The sequence below is a fragment of the Motacilla alba genome, chromosome Z (genome assembly GCF_015832195.1).
Source record: "Motacilla alba alba isolate MOTALB_02 chromosome Z, Motacilla_alba_V1.0_pri, whole genome shotgun sequence".
In the NCBI taxonomy this organism is placed as follows: domain Eukaryota; kingdom Metazoa; phylum Chordata; class Aves; order Passeriformes; family Motacillidae; genus Motacilla; species Motacilla alba.
In genome coordinates this window covers 9,058,662-9,072,681 of record NC_052046.1, presented here as the reverse complement: position 1 = coordinate 9,072,681, position 14,020 = coordinate 9,058,662, and the positions used below count along the sequence as shown (strand labels likewise).

At 42.8% G+C, this 14,020-nt stretch overlaps 1 protein-coding gene across 15 annotated transcripts in view; it reads right to left on the bottom strand.

Moving 5' to 3' along the window:
• The window catches only part of UNC13B (unc-13 homolog B), a 207,563-nt gene that overhangs the window by 175,963 nt on the left and 17,580 nt on the right, over positions 1 to 14,020 (bottom strand). For all 15 annotated transcript variants that reach the window (XM_038125517.1, XM_038125512.1, XM_038125516.1 and 12 more), the window contains exons 2-3: positions 4,606 to 4,635; positions 1,294 to 1,393 (exon numbers count right to left, since the gene is read on the bottom strand). In XM_038125517.1, the coding sequence (XP_037981445.1) occupies positions 1,294 to 1,393; positions 4,606 to 4,635 (130 nt within the window). The remainder of the gene's footprint in view (positions 1 to 1,293; positions 1,394 to 4,605; positions 4,636 to 14,020) is intronic.

Genomic DNA, 14,020 nt, shown 5'->3' with positions numbered 1-14,020 from the left:
AAGCTAGCTCCTGCCTACTGGATGAGCAGAAATCACAGGCAGAAAGAGTCAGTAGTTTTGAGTATAGGCATGTGACTTGAAGGGTAGGTTCAATTCCTTGTCCCAGTCTTACCCAGTCCTGAAATGTTTTACATCAGTGACAGCCATGGCCTCTGTCTGACCAAGAGCTGCAGAGCTGAGCAGATGCTGGCGTTCAGGAGCATGTGCATTTCACCAGATGACAAAGGACAGGCTCCAGACTCTCCGTGCAGGAGCGCACACCTCCTGTGCTGCTCCAAAGGCAGAGTACTACCAAACAAGGGAGGTGGGAGCACAGCTATGATGAAAATACTGTACTGACCCACGTGACCTCCTTAACCTGAGGCAACAACCTCCCACCTTCAGCTGAGGAGAAACAAACTGCTGCTGGATTAGGAAACATATTCACAAAATTCCTTGGGGGTTCTCTTACTACAGATGCTATGTAAACACCTCAAACCCACTGAGAAACAGCAGCACTAGCTGTGACCCCACAAGAAGAACACAACATCATTCCCCCCCCACATTTAGTAAATTTTGTTCAATTTGCCTTACAAAGAGAAGCAGATGCAGTATAATCAATAAATCATTCATCCACCAGAAAAAAAAACCCCACTATTCTAAAAGATACTGGGAAATCCTTGGCTATATGTCATGTCTATGAGAACCAAAGCAAATCAGAAGTGCCAACTGCACCAGAAGGCCTGGGAAAGCTGGAATAAACTGGTTCTGCTGCTCACAGAGCAGCTCCCAACTGAGGTAACCAGGATCACCTCACAGAGGCCCTGAGTGCACTAACAACAGCCTTTAATTGCCCTGACCAGCCTCTCCAGCCCTCTTCCCACACTCAGGAGCTCCATTTAAGCTCAGCTATGGGCCTTTAGTCCTTGGCTAAGCTATACTGTAGGTGTGTGTGTGTGTCTCGGCTTACAGGCACAGCTGTGCACATACTGGCCAAGGACAACATCAATCCAGACCCAACCCACTCAGTAACTTCCCAGTTCAACTCAGACTCGGCCTCTCACTACAGACCTGACTGGCAATTGCCAGTCCATGGTACCAGCCAAGACAATCTCCCAACACACATCCTCCACCACAGGCCAATGTGTACAATAGAAAAGAAAACTATTTAGGTTGTCACCAGGCTTGTGCATTTTACCTACCCAAACATTCCGGTTCCTTCATACACTAGCAGCTCTATATGAACACCAGGGCTGCAGAAGGACTCAACCATGAGCACCTCCATAGCACCATGCTGTGCACCACCATACTTACAACATAAAATCCTGTTCCCAGCAGGGCTGGTCACCTCGCACGGCCACTGTCGTGCTCTTCACATTTTGCACTTTCAAGGTCACATATGTATTGAATTTATCTGGGGAATGAGACACAAAATGTTACCTCCATCGTCATACTCTTCCATCACATCACCTGCAACATTTTCAGTTCATAAAAAGCCCATTTGGGAAGATATCATTGGGTTTAAGAAGCCAAATGTTCAAGATGCTTTCCATATACATCAAATTTTCAATCACAGCTTTTTTAGGAATCCAAGCACAAATGAACAAAAAAATCCCAAGCGTTCACTTGCAGTAAGACAGGGACAAAGAGTGTAAAATCCCAAGATCACAGACACTTAGTATGTGTGCTGCTCCTGAAATGCAGACAAAAGGAAGAAGAGACAGTCCAAAGGCACAGGACCCATCATGAATACCAGACTGTGAAAAACAAACTTGCAAACCATACAAGCAACAGATTGGGTTGGTCATATCATCTCTTCCCTCCTGACCCAACTGCAGTCCTAGTCCCAATTCAGTTTTCTACCCATGAGTCTACAAAGAACTTTACAGGCCAGTCAGGAACAGAAGAAAAATACAGATTTATTGGTAAGTGTGCTAAAACAGACCTGACCTAGGAAAACCACATCACACTCACATCTAGACAGGACAGCCTCTGTTTAGATGTTTTGCTTTTAATTTTAAATTTGAAGAAAAATCCTGGAAAAACTTTTTTCCTAATTTCTGCTATCTCTTTGCTAATAAAATCAAAAGCAGCAAAGCACAGACACATTCAAAGTTTGACTATCAGCATGCAAGAAGGAACAAACTTCCTTTTAAGGGGAGTTATCACCTCAGACCTATCTATCAGTTTCAAACAGCCTGCAACAAGACATGCTAAATACCCAGAAAGCAGTGTACATATTTTAATACTTCGATGTTCTGCTGCATCTATTCACAGCGTTCAACCTCAAGTCAATTTAATACTGTCAAAATTTCACATGGAAAACAAAGATGTAACAGCCAAGGTAGCTTTACAAAGGGGAAATCATAGCTGACAAATTTGATTTTCTTCTAGGGCTATGGCACTGTTGGATGGGGCAGAGTATCTGACATTGTCTGCCTGGACTTGTGCAAAGCACAACATCCTTGTCTTTAAATCAGAGAGCCATGGATTTGATGGATGGAGCATTCTGTGAATAAAGAACTGGCTGGCTGGCCACACCCAGAGACTTGAGGTCAGCGATTCATTGTCCACCTGGTTACCAGTGACAAGTGGTGTCCCTCAGGGGAAAGAACTGGGTTCATCATCTTTGTCAGTGACAGAACACTGGGATCAGGGGCACCCTCAGCAAGTTCACTGATGACACCAAGCTGTGTGGTGCGGTCATGATCTGGAGCTAAGGGGTGCCATTCAGAGGGACCTGAACAGGCTAAAGAGGTGGGACTGTGCAACCTCATGAAGCTGGCTGATGAGTAATTCAGCATAAGCAGTGTGTGCTCACAGCCCAGAAAGCCAAATGTATCCTGGGATGCAACCAAAGGAGTGTGAGCAGCAGCTTGAGGAAGACAATTCATCCCCTCTACTCTTGTGACATCCCACCTGGATTACTGCATACAGTTCTGGCATCTTCACCATAAGAAGGACACGCAAGTGTTGCAGCAAGTGCAGAGGAGGAAACAAAGTTGGTAAGAAGAGTGGAGCACCTCCCCTGTGAAGACAGGCTCAGGAAGTCAGGGCTGTTCAGACTGGCACAGAGAAGATTGCGTAAAGATCTCACAGCAATCTTCCAATACCTGAAGGGGCCTTCAGGAAATTCAGAAAGTGACTCTTCATCGGGACCATAGTGATAGGACAGGGAATAATAGGTAAAAATTGATAGAGGGGAAATTTAGTCAGATATTAGCAAGACATTCTTTACTATGAAGGTGTTGAGACACTGGCTCAGGTTGCCCAAGGAAGCTCTGGATACCCAATCCTGGTAGTGTTTGAGGCCAGGTAGGATAAGGCACTGGTCTAGTGGAAGGTGTCCCTGCCCATGGCATAGAGCTAGATGATTCTTTAGGTCCCTTCCAAATGCTTAACATTCTATGACTGCATGATTGTACAATTTTAATGCATCACTGCTGTGGCTTACTACAGCACATCTCAGCATCCAGCTTCCAATATCCTAACATGAAGGGAAGAAACAGAAATTATATCATCCAGAAGCTCAGGAAAGAGTCAGAGTTGCTGAATTGTGATTGCTACATATCAAGTTATTCATTACTACATTACCCCTCCCTGTCTATTTTACTCCTGCATCCTCCCGGGACACTGAGCTTGTCAGTGAAACCACACACCTTGCCTGAGTTAAACCCAGTCTAGAGGACAAATCTTTTGCATTTTTGAGCAGGTCTCTTGATTAGGAAATAGACAAAGTACACACTGTCTCCCTTCCAGTCTGGGCACTCAGTTTTCCTTCCCTGGAAATTAAAGGTTGGCGCACAGACAGATCTTGATCTGCCATGGAATATAGATGAGTCCTGTAAAGTTTTCTGCCATAATCTGAGGACGGCTTTATCCAAAGAATTAAGTTGAACAATTAAGTTATGAATACAGGTGGGCAACTGTTTCAGATCTAAACACTGGAATAGGTGTTATGTCAGAAGTTTTTATTTATAGGAATTTTATAAAAGTGCTTATTCTTTTGTAAACTGTACATCAAATTTCAATTGATAAATATATTTGCTTGCTAAAGGATTCCTTGTTAGCTTCTGAACCACAGTGAAAAGAAGTTTCCCAGACTGTAGTTTCTGGGTGTGACTAGCTGTTGCAGACACAAAACCTGGCAGATGGGATTTTAATTTCAAGCACAGCCATTACTGACTGCCACATTCAGATTGACTTCTGCAGTTCCATCCAGCAAACCCAGTCAGGATTGAGAAGGCACTAAACCCACAGACGCACAAACCACTTTTGCTTAGTGGTCATTTTCAGACCCTGTTTTGAACAGGGAAAGAGGCAGGATGAGATGAAATGGCCAGGTGGGTGGGGAAGGGTGACAGTCAGGAAACACATTTCCTCATTCATCAGCTGTTCAGGCCAGGTTGAGCAGATAGGAGGTTTCTTACCACTGTGACACCACGTCACAGCCTCAAGTTTTCTACTAACTCAAACTGCCTGAATTCTCAAGGTAGATGAGGTCACTCCTAAGGAGAACGTGAAGAAGCTGAGATGAGGTAGAGGAAAACTGGAGGGAGCAGCACAAACAGCAGGGAGAGAGCCAGGGTCCCCCCTGCTGCAAACAACCAGAAGAGCATGACTTACCTGGTGGTCCATGGAGTTTAGCTTTTTTCACTGTAAAGAGAAAAAAGGAAAAGAACAAAGTAAGAGATTGTCAGTGATTTTGTCCTGCTACAGTTTCCCTTGAGTTAAAGCATCACAGTGCATCATAACTAGACAACATCCCCTGCACAGTCCTGGTAGTTGGAAATTCACACTCAGTTAAACAGATCTGGAGACAAAAACTCTGTTGTATCCCATAGCAGCTCTCTAAAGTGGTGCATTTAAAAAAACAATCGCAGGTGTAATGTTTAGAAAGCAATGTGATATGTCTAATGCAAAGCAATCTCAACATCACCCCTTTGCAACCAGAAGTTACTGCGGCTTAGCAAGATGTCATTTCATACCACCTCACTTACAAAGTTACTTACAAACACTCTAGAAGAAATAAACAATTCTTTATAAACAAAGAAATTTTCCAAATACTGTATAGCAGAGCACAAATTGAAAATAATCAAGCCTGAATAGCAGCTCTGTAAGTAGCTCTATACTATGACATTGTCAATTAAATTAAATAAGCCAAACAAACAGCAGTGTAAACTCAAATGTCATTTTTACAAGCTCTACTCTGTTAATTTAATTCCAGGACAGTATTTATATATAAAAACAGAATTGTTAAAACATAAAACAGCATTGGCTCTTATCTCACCAGACGGAGAAGGTCCATGTCTACCCTAGGGGAGATTTTGTTTGGATTTGCCTTTTGCAAGCTCATATCCTCACTAGAACTCCTAAGTGTAAGCACTAAGAGAAGACATCTCTAGGCTCCAGATAGCTGTCCCAGTGGAAAACTAACCCTAAGAGGAAAACATACTTAACAAGCTAGGAAGCAAGACACACCACAGAACAAAAATATTTAAAAGCTGGTGCAGTAAAATTTCCTCCAGAAAACAGAGCTGCCAATACTTAATAGAGGCTCCCAGTGCCCAATTTTCAATTTAAAAGTTCTAGAATGAAACATTATTTTTTTTAAATGCCCTGACACCATTACACTCCGAGCTGCAACAGAGTGCGACAACAGTCTACTGCAATTGCTGTTTGAGAAATTCTCCTTTGCAAGCATTTGCAGTCCAGATAGATGCCCGCATGAAGGAAAATGCTGCACCAGGTACATTAGGAACTGTTACTGTTAGAAGGGCTGGTAAGGCCCACAAGCCTTTAGGTCCAAAATAAATTGGTTCATTTTCTCCCAGATTCAGGGCCTGGACACTCCTGATGCTGACTGTAATGGTGAAAGCAAAACATCCAAAGGTGTGGGTCACTGTTCTTGGCTGAAGATACAAATGCCTTTAAATCTCCAAATCAGTCTGTTTAAACGCTGAGAAATATGTGGGACAATCTACCCACTTTCCAGGCTCCTCTGCATACCACACAAAAGCAGACATTTCATGAAATACTGCCTGGAGTGAGCAGGCATCAGCTAATCTCTGAACCTCCCTGCTCCCGTCCTTTGCAAGAAGCAGGAGACAAAGAAACAAGTGCATGCGCCTAGAGAAAAAAGGCAAAAGCAGACAGTGGACACACAGGAAGCTTTCCACTGGCCTCTCCCTGTTTGTGACAAGCTCCACTACTGTTAGCAGGGAAGCAGAGGCAACCCCAGTGTAGAAATTTGGTATTATTTGCTAAAAAAGCATCTGGAGTGGGCCACTGGCTCCGAGACACTGAGAAGAGACACGGCCTCTGCAGCAGCAATATGCAAACTAAGAGACAGATGCCATTTGTACATTGTGGTCACAGCCCCTAAATATTCAGCAGTTTCTTTAATGAAAGGCAGCAAACCCTGCACTGCCTCAGCAGCTGAGAGGGGTGCCTGTTTAGGGCTTCAGCAAGAGCTGTCCCACGGATATCCCGGGGAAGCAGCCAGACTAAGCAAAGATCACAAGCCTGCTACAGACCCACATGTCAAAAACTGAATCCTTAGCAACTCCCGGGAATGAGAACCACCCCTCTAGACAAAGTGCATGTAATAAATTACACCTTTAGCTGCAAAAATAGAACTTATACCTAAGAGCTGAATCACAAATCTGGGAGTCTCATCTCATCAGTAATTCTTTTGCTCTATCTGCAAGCCTGCACAGTATGTCCAAAAAGTTCCCATGAAAAATTACCTGGGTGTGTTTTTATTTTGTTAGCCCCACGGGAAAGCACTTCCTAGGGGTGTGCAGAAAGCATTGCAAAAGTTCAGCTGCCAGAACATCTCCCAGGACTGGCTGGGAGACTGCAGGATTCCCCATATAAGAGCTTGAATTTCTGGGAGAGTGGAGCTGGAATGGGCTGCTAGGGGCTGCTAGGCACTGCTAAGGCCCAGCCTGTTTGTCAGCCCAGGGAACTTGCAGGTCAGATGCACTGCACCGAACACCATGCACCATGCCACAAAGGACCACAGCTTTCCAAAGGAACACTATTAAGAAAACTTCTGTACCCACACCTGCTCCTTCTCTCTGGTTACAGGTCCTCTATGCCAAGCTCTCAGGAAGGACTCAAAGTTGAGTTCTGAAGCTCTACATTAGTTACTGATGCGTTAGTTACTCAGCATTACAGCAAAGGCTGAAAAGTCATGGCTACATGACACAGCATGAAAGTACTTTGAAATCAAGCCATGTGTAATAGTACATTTCCACAATATATAATCTCTTCTTAATCATATAAAACTTGTGCACCACAAAATGAAATTATTCTCTAGAGCACCCAGCAACGCCAAGTTTTACAGGTACAGTTGCTCCTGCACTGCCACAAAGCAAAAACCTAAACATAACGTAAGTTAATGGTCTAGATCAGGTATTTCCTGACTCACACCCAGTTATCCCACAGTACTCCTGCTCTCTGGGGAAGGAGCATTTTTAAACCAGCTGGAGATGTCAAATTCTGTTCAGTTTCAAATGGCTTCTCTCAGCAAACTGGGAGGCACACAAAGTGCATCCATTCAGAAGCAAACATCAAACTATGCCGATCCTATGCCACTGCACAGGATGAGCAGGACACCTGGGAGGGAATGAAAATGATAGAAAATTGGAAAGGAAGGCAAGACCTAGTGCTTTGCACTGCCATGTGCGAGCACTTCATGAAAGAGATGCACAGAGATGCACCTGCTCTTCCTGCACACAAAGATTCATTTAATCTACAAAAAAGACATGAGCATTATCAGAGATACAGCTATTCCATGGAGTTGTTAGAAAGAAGACAGAACTTGATATAAACATTAAATTCATCCAGAGATTTTTTCTTCCCTCTTAGCGTCTCTCACCATTTTGGTGTTACTCTAGTAGACACGAAATAGAAATGAACTTTAAGTCTTCCCTGCAACTTACAAAAAAATACCCACCCAAAAAAAAGTTTTTAAGAAGCCATAGCAAGATTCCAGATGCTCTTTCACTATCACTTACAAAGGACTGGAGGGTCAGACAAACTCCTAAAGACTAGGAAAGGAAAACAAAAAGCCAGAAATTAAAAAAAGAATACCCAGAATCACTGTGGGAAGACAAAAAACAATAGCAGACCATACACCAAAGTATTCTTAAACTCAGTTCAAAGGAGAAAGCCTTGTTATCCACATATTTTTCAAACAGTCTGAATGGTTTAGGGTTTTTTTTCCTGAGCAGGTGCTATTTACACCAGTGAGATAATTAAAATTAAGCATGCCAAATTACTGCAAGGCTCAGAAAACACTCTACTCAAACCTCCTAAGCAGGCACATGATCATATTCAGTTAAAGGGAACCCGAGTGCTCTGAACACCTGCACATCCCAGATCACGTTTAACGCTTGCAAACAGAGGAATGCAACACAGGGAGTGTCTGAGCAGATGGCCAAAAGATTACATTCTAACTAAATCCAGCACATGACTTACCACCCGGTCACTCCCTACACTAGAACAAAACCTACATGCCTTCGCAGGGGACAACAAAGAGCCATGGAGGGGCTGTGGGAGAAATTGGAAGAATGGAAGGGCGCAGTTCTAATTGCCACTTTTAAAAAGCAATGCAACGCTGAAAGCAGAGCATTCAAAATGCATTTTCCTGATCAGCTACTTGATAAATAGCTTCCTCCTCCATGTGAAACACAAATGCAGCATTAATGTGTTGAGAGCACTCTAACTTCTTACAGTAACTTTCCCCAGCTGAACAGCAGAATCAATAGATATTTCCACTTCACTCCGCTTCTCTCACCTTTTCCAGGTGCTCAGACTTCAGTGTACATGCAGCACTAGGTGCAAAGGTTGCTTAAACAACATAAATAAGAGACCACAGCAATACTACCCAAGACTAAGTCAACACACCAAATTCACACCCATGCGCCCTCCAGCAGGCATGCAGAAGGGAGGGGAACCCTTCTGTGAGGGATGGAATGGTTAGGCAGTGCTCCAGCCCTTAACTTTCTGTAACTCAGCCTTTGGAAACAATTTTGCTGCCTAAACTCTGCACCAATAGCTATACCCCATCACAGAGCCAGAAAATCAACGCCTCCTACTCACTTCTTGGAAGCTACTGATAAAATCCAACACAGGCTGGCAACTGGCTCGAGACTGGCACTTTCACCAAGGACTGCTCTGCCCCTGGAGATCCCACCCTGACACACAAGCACCTTTCACAGAATGGGTCAGGTTGGAAGGGAACACAGTGGATCATCCAGTCCAACCTCCCTGCTCAGCAGGGTCATCCCAGAGAAGGCAGCACAGGATTGTGTCTAGAGGGCTCTTGAATACCTCCAAGGAGCTAGACTCCACAACCTCTTTCCCTGCCCTGGAGATCAAAACATGCACAGCCTCTGCACACTCTCATCTTCCACCTGAGGGTGAGGAAACCTTTTCTTTTCCACTACTCAAACCCAAAAGGTGTTCCAGCCTAGAGGAAGCAGAGGCCATGAAGTGACCTCACCTGTGATTTTAACTTGGTCACTGTTTTGTTTCACACTATTCCTGTTAAAGCCCAGCAGTATCAGCTATGCCATTAACTGCAATTTCAAGTGCCACAGCAGAACAGCAGTACTGCTTGTGCCATGAAACTCTTCTCCTCCCTTCATAATTCCTAAGAAAGGAAAAGGATAAAACAGTAGTTTGGTGGTTTTCCAAGTCTGCTACAAAGATTCATTGTGACAAAACCACCTTGATACTCCCAGCCTGAGACAGGTGTAAAAAGAAAGGCTCCACTGCATTCTCATACATTTAGAGTTAAATTATGCTCAGAAGGAAGAGATTTCCCTGAACTAGCTCAGAGACAGTATAATTGCACGGGAGGCCCCAGGGAGCCACCAGCACTCAGCAGCACCTCAACAGCTTCTGCTCTAAGTGCAGAGCCCAGAGCAGTCTCCAACTTCTCCCAGCAGAGCCCTGCAGAGCTGGGGTGGTTACTGCAGAAAGGCTCCTGCAGCCTCAGGGGCCACTGAGAGACACAGGACTCAAGTCCCATTCATTACTTCATACTTTGTTTTTCTGCCTGACAAAACAAACCACTGGTTTACATATAAACACTATTCCACTCAAGCAGGGAAGAGAGTACTTTATGCCCCAGTATTCTCTTTGAGAACGACGTGATGGAAACACAGTAGGTACCTTCATGGACCAACAGTCCCAAAAGCTGAGACTGAATTCACAGCACACTGGGGATAACATTCTGTTATTGCTTAATGTGAAAGGAGGGCTGGGCTGATCTGACAACTGCTCTGCTGCCAGAAGAAAGAGCCACTGCGAAATGCAACTCTGTTGGTAACTAGCAGAGAGCAGGAAAATAGTGTAGATTTTCAACAGTGCCCAAAGGTTGCTTCTAAGGACAGAATTTTTCTGACTTAGTACTTGAAACAGTCCTTCAAAATCCATTACCTCTTTGAGTGAGACAACTGTGGGGGAGCCCAGATAGCCAAGACTACCTCAAATGAACTGAGGGATCAATCTGCTTTAATAAGTAGTCCAGAATAAATGGAATAGATGTGATATGAGTTCATTAATTTTTAATAGTTCATAGAAATAAAAAAAAAAGCCCAACATACCACAAAGCACTCACATATTGCATTTTTCAATCATGTAGCAAAGAGCTTTCTTCTATTTGACCACTCTCAATGCCCACAGGACAGATTGACTTGCCCTTCCCAAGGCCTTGGGAACCACGTCAAAGGGAAGGATATATTTCCTTCAGCAACCAGCCATTATTCACATTACTCAAGGATTTTTCTCAGGAAGGGGGTAGGCAAAACAGAGTTTTTAATCTGTAGTCTGTGATAGCAAATTGATCTACCCAAGAGATTTCTGTATTGCCAGATGTCCTGAAAATGAATTAGAATCCTTCCTAATTCACATGAATTAGCATCTTCCTGCTCAGATGATCTGCAAATTCATTACCCTGTCCAGAGGCACACAAAGCTACTATGTTTATTTGATTTATGATACAATTTCCAACAAACAGCTTTCTACCAGCCACTCCACCCTTCCTGCCCACTGGACAGTGACTGATAGCAGCTGGGACATGTGACTGCTTGCAGCGTTTTCCAAACCTCTGTGCTAAGGGGACACATACTCAGCATTCCATTCAGGGTTCAGCACCATTTCATAGAGGATTTCCAGGAAGGAACTACATAATGTACCTACATCCTACACTGCCAAACCTCACTAGATGTGTCCCTCCTCCTCTGTAAATTCTCTGGTCAATGAAGATCCAGGCCTTGCATGCACACAAGAGTCACAACCTGCAGGAAGAGAGCACCCCACTTGCTCCCCTCTGTAGTCCAGACACTCCACAACTTGGAGATCACAGCTAAGTCCCAAGGGGATATTGCTGCATGTTTCTGGTTACTTGACTCAAAACATTTGTTTCTTGCTAGAATATTCATTTATATAGGATGAACTTCCATGAGCGAAGTATTAAAACCTAAGCAGAAAATGCTTAGCATTTATAACATTTATATGTAAAAGATATATATATATAGATATATAGATATATATATATTGTAGTCTATATATATATAGACTCTCTCTCTCTCTCTCTCTATATATATATACATATATATATAAAAAATAGTTTTGTCTAAATTTCTATTACTGCCATAGCCCATGAACATCAGAGCAACACTGCACAGTGACTGGATATTCCCCAGTATTTCATGCCCATGAACTTGGGAGAGCTTGCGGGACAGTAAGATGGCAAATCTACACAAACCTGAGAAAGCCCACAGTTAATACACTGTGCTGGTCCAGTTATAAAATGAAAGATACATACAAATATTTTGCTCAACCATCCAGTCTGATCCCCTTAGCAAAGCACACCTCCTGCAAATATTGTCGCTTTTCAACTCAAGCTTTGCATGAAACTTTGTAAATTCATACAACACAGTTCAGCTTGCATCATAACTTCACAGCATTCAATTTCTTCCATTCCTACCGAAATTACTATATAATTTTAAACTGTGTAGGAAACCCTTTGTGTCATTTGCACATATTCCCCACATTCTCACAGCGTACCTGGAGGAGCAGATACACTGCAAATCTTTTGGCAAGAGCTGTTCACCTGTGGGGGTTATTTTATAATAAAACTCAGTCCTCATCAGCAAAAGAAGCCTTCTTTTAAAAGGTTCTACTTTTCTAAAAGTTATTTCATGCTACAGAAGGGGTGACAATTTACTTTCTATTCTGGTTTAATGTACTAGGCAGTTAATGCAAGTAGACTTCTAAACACATTCAATGACAAAATAGATTTAGACAGTTAAGAGACACATCTGGGTCTTGTTTACAGGTTAATCTGTTACCAGATCTGATTTGACATACTGACTTAACATCACACGGGTTTTCAACTTCCTGAACTGAAGGGTTTTGTACGTATTCTTGTTTGTTGCATACCTCAAGAACTCACCGGCCTGAAATACTCCTTGAACTATTTCACCAATACAAATTCGCAGGTGAAGCAAGCATTACTGAAATTAAAAAAAAAATAAAATATAGTGCTGCAGAAGATATGGGGATTGCAGCTGTGAAGAGTTTTGAACAGAAAAATGAAATGTATAAATGTATCTCAAACACAAACAATTTTACTAGGGAACTACAGAACAGAAAAAGTGGAACTCAAACTATGTATGCAACTTGTGGAAGGCAACTGTGACAGAGGACTAAATGCAAAAGGAAAACTAAAGAGGTCTGTAACTGATTCCTTCCTTGACACACACATCAGACTGCTCTCCCAAATTATTACACTAGCATTTCTCAGGAAAGTAGTATCAGGATGCAAAGTCAGGCTGTTGTTTGTTGGTTTGAAAACAATATTTGAAGCAGAGCAACTGGGACAGGGTTCACAGAGAGGAAGGGAGGGAGGAGACTCACAAAATAACAGGTCTCAAAACCCAGAAGTACCCTCATCTCTGAACTTTTAAGTAAATATGCTGATTTTACTAAAAAGCTAGCACAGAACAGGATATATACACTGCCAAATTACATATAATACATCATGACCATTCAGCACTGCAGAAGAAATCCAGCATTTTAAAACATGCAGATTTTATCTGCATTTTAAAACATTCATTTTATCCAAAAATGCCTCAGGAGATCGTAACAATAAAATGCTTAAAACATTGATAAGCTATTTGGTAAACCACAGCTCTAATCTTTATTACATTAAACATTAGCACTTAGTGGAACTTCTGCTTTGCAGTAGAAGCTGCAAGAAGTTTACTTACAGCTGATCCCAGAAAAAGCTTCCTGAAAGGCAGTAGGAAGCATTCAATTGATTTCAGATAAAGAGCAGATGAAGTAAGTAGGATATTATTGTTTTTTCTGTCCAGGAGGGGGGGAAAAAAAAAGCGCATTCATGAACCATACAGCCAAGAAAGCTAGAATCAGATGCTGGAAGCAGTAAAAAAAACTAGGAACATACAGGTCTTGAACTTTACAACCTCCTGAAACAGATCTGCACTGCCAGTGGACCCAGAGTGTCAACAGCCCATTAAATATTTTCCAGTTTTTACATTAAATACACTTGGAACCAGAAAAAGTGCAGAAGCTTCTACATCCAGGCAGCTTGTGTGGTGAAACGCTGGGCAGGAGAGAGAAGAGGTGGCAGTTGAGGAGTGGAATTCCCAACACCAGAATACTCTTGCAGAAATTCCCATCACTGCAGATGCTCTTCCAGGCTGTGAGTGTATCTAACCCCCTTTCTCCTGCTTGCATGGTCTCCCAGTTCAGCTGGCAGGCAAGTAGTCTCAGGACACTTCTCTAGCCAGCACAAAACAAAAAAAATCCCCTGAGTTCAAGTCACCTTTCAGGTAATTATTTAAAATAAGGATCAAGAATCATAAGCCATCTTCTGTCTGCTCTGGGACCTGCTGAAATGACAGCCTCCCAGTGCCCAGACAAAAATCTTTCCTCTACACAATGCATCTCATTATTGTCCTTAAAGGCTGTGCACAAAGTGCTTGCTCCAGCTCTC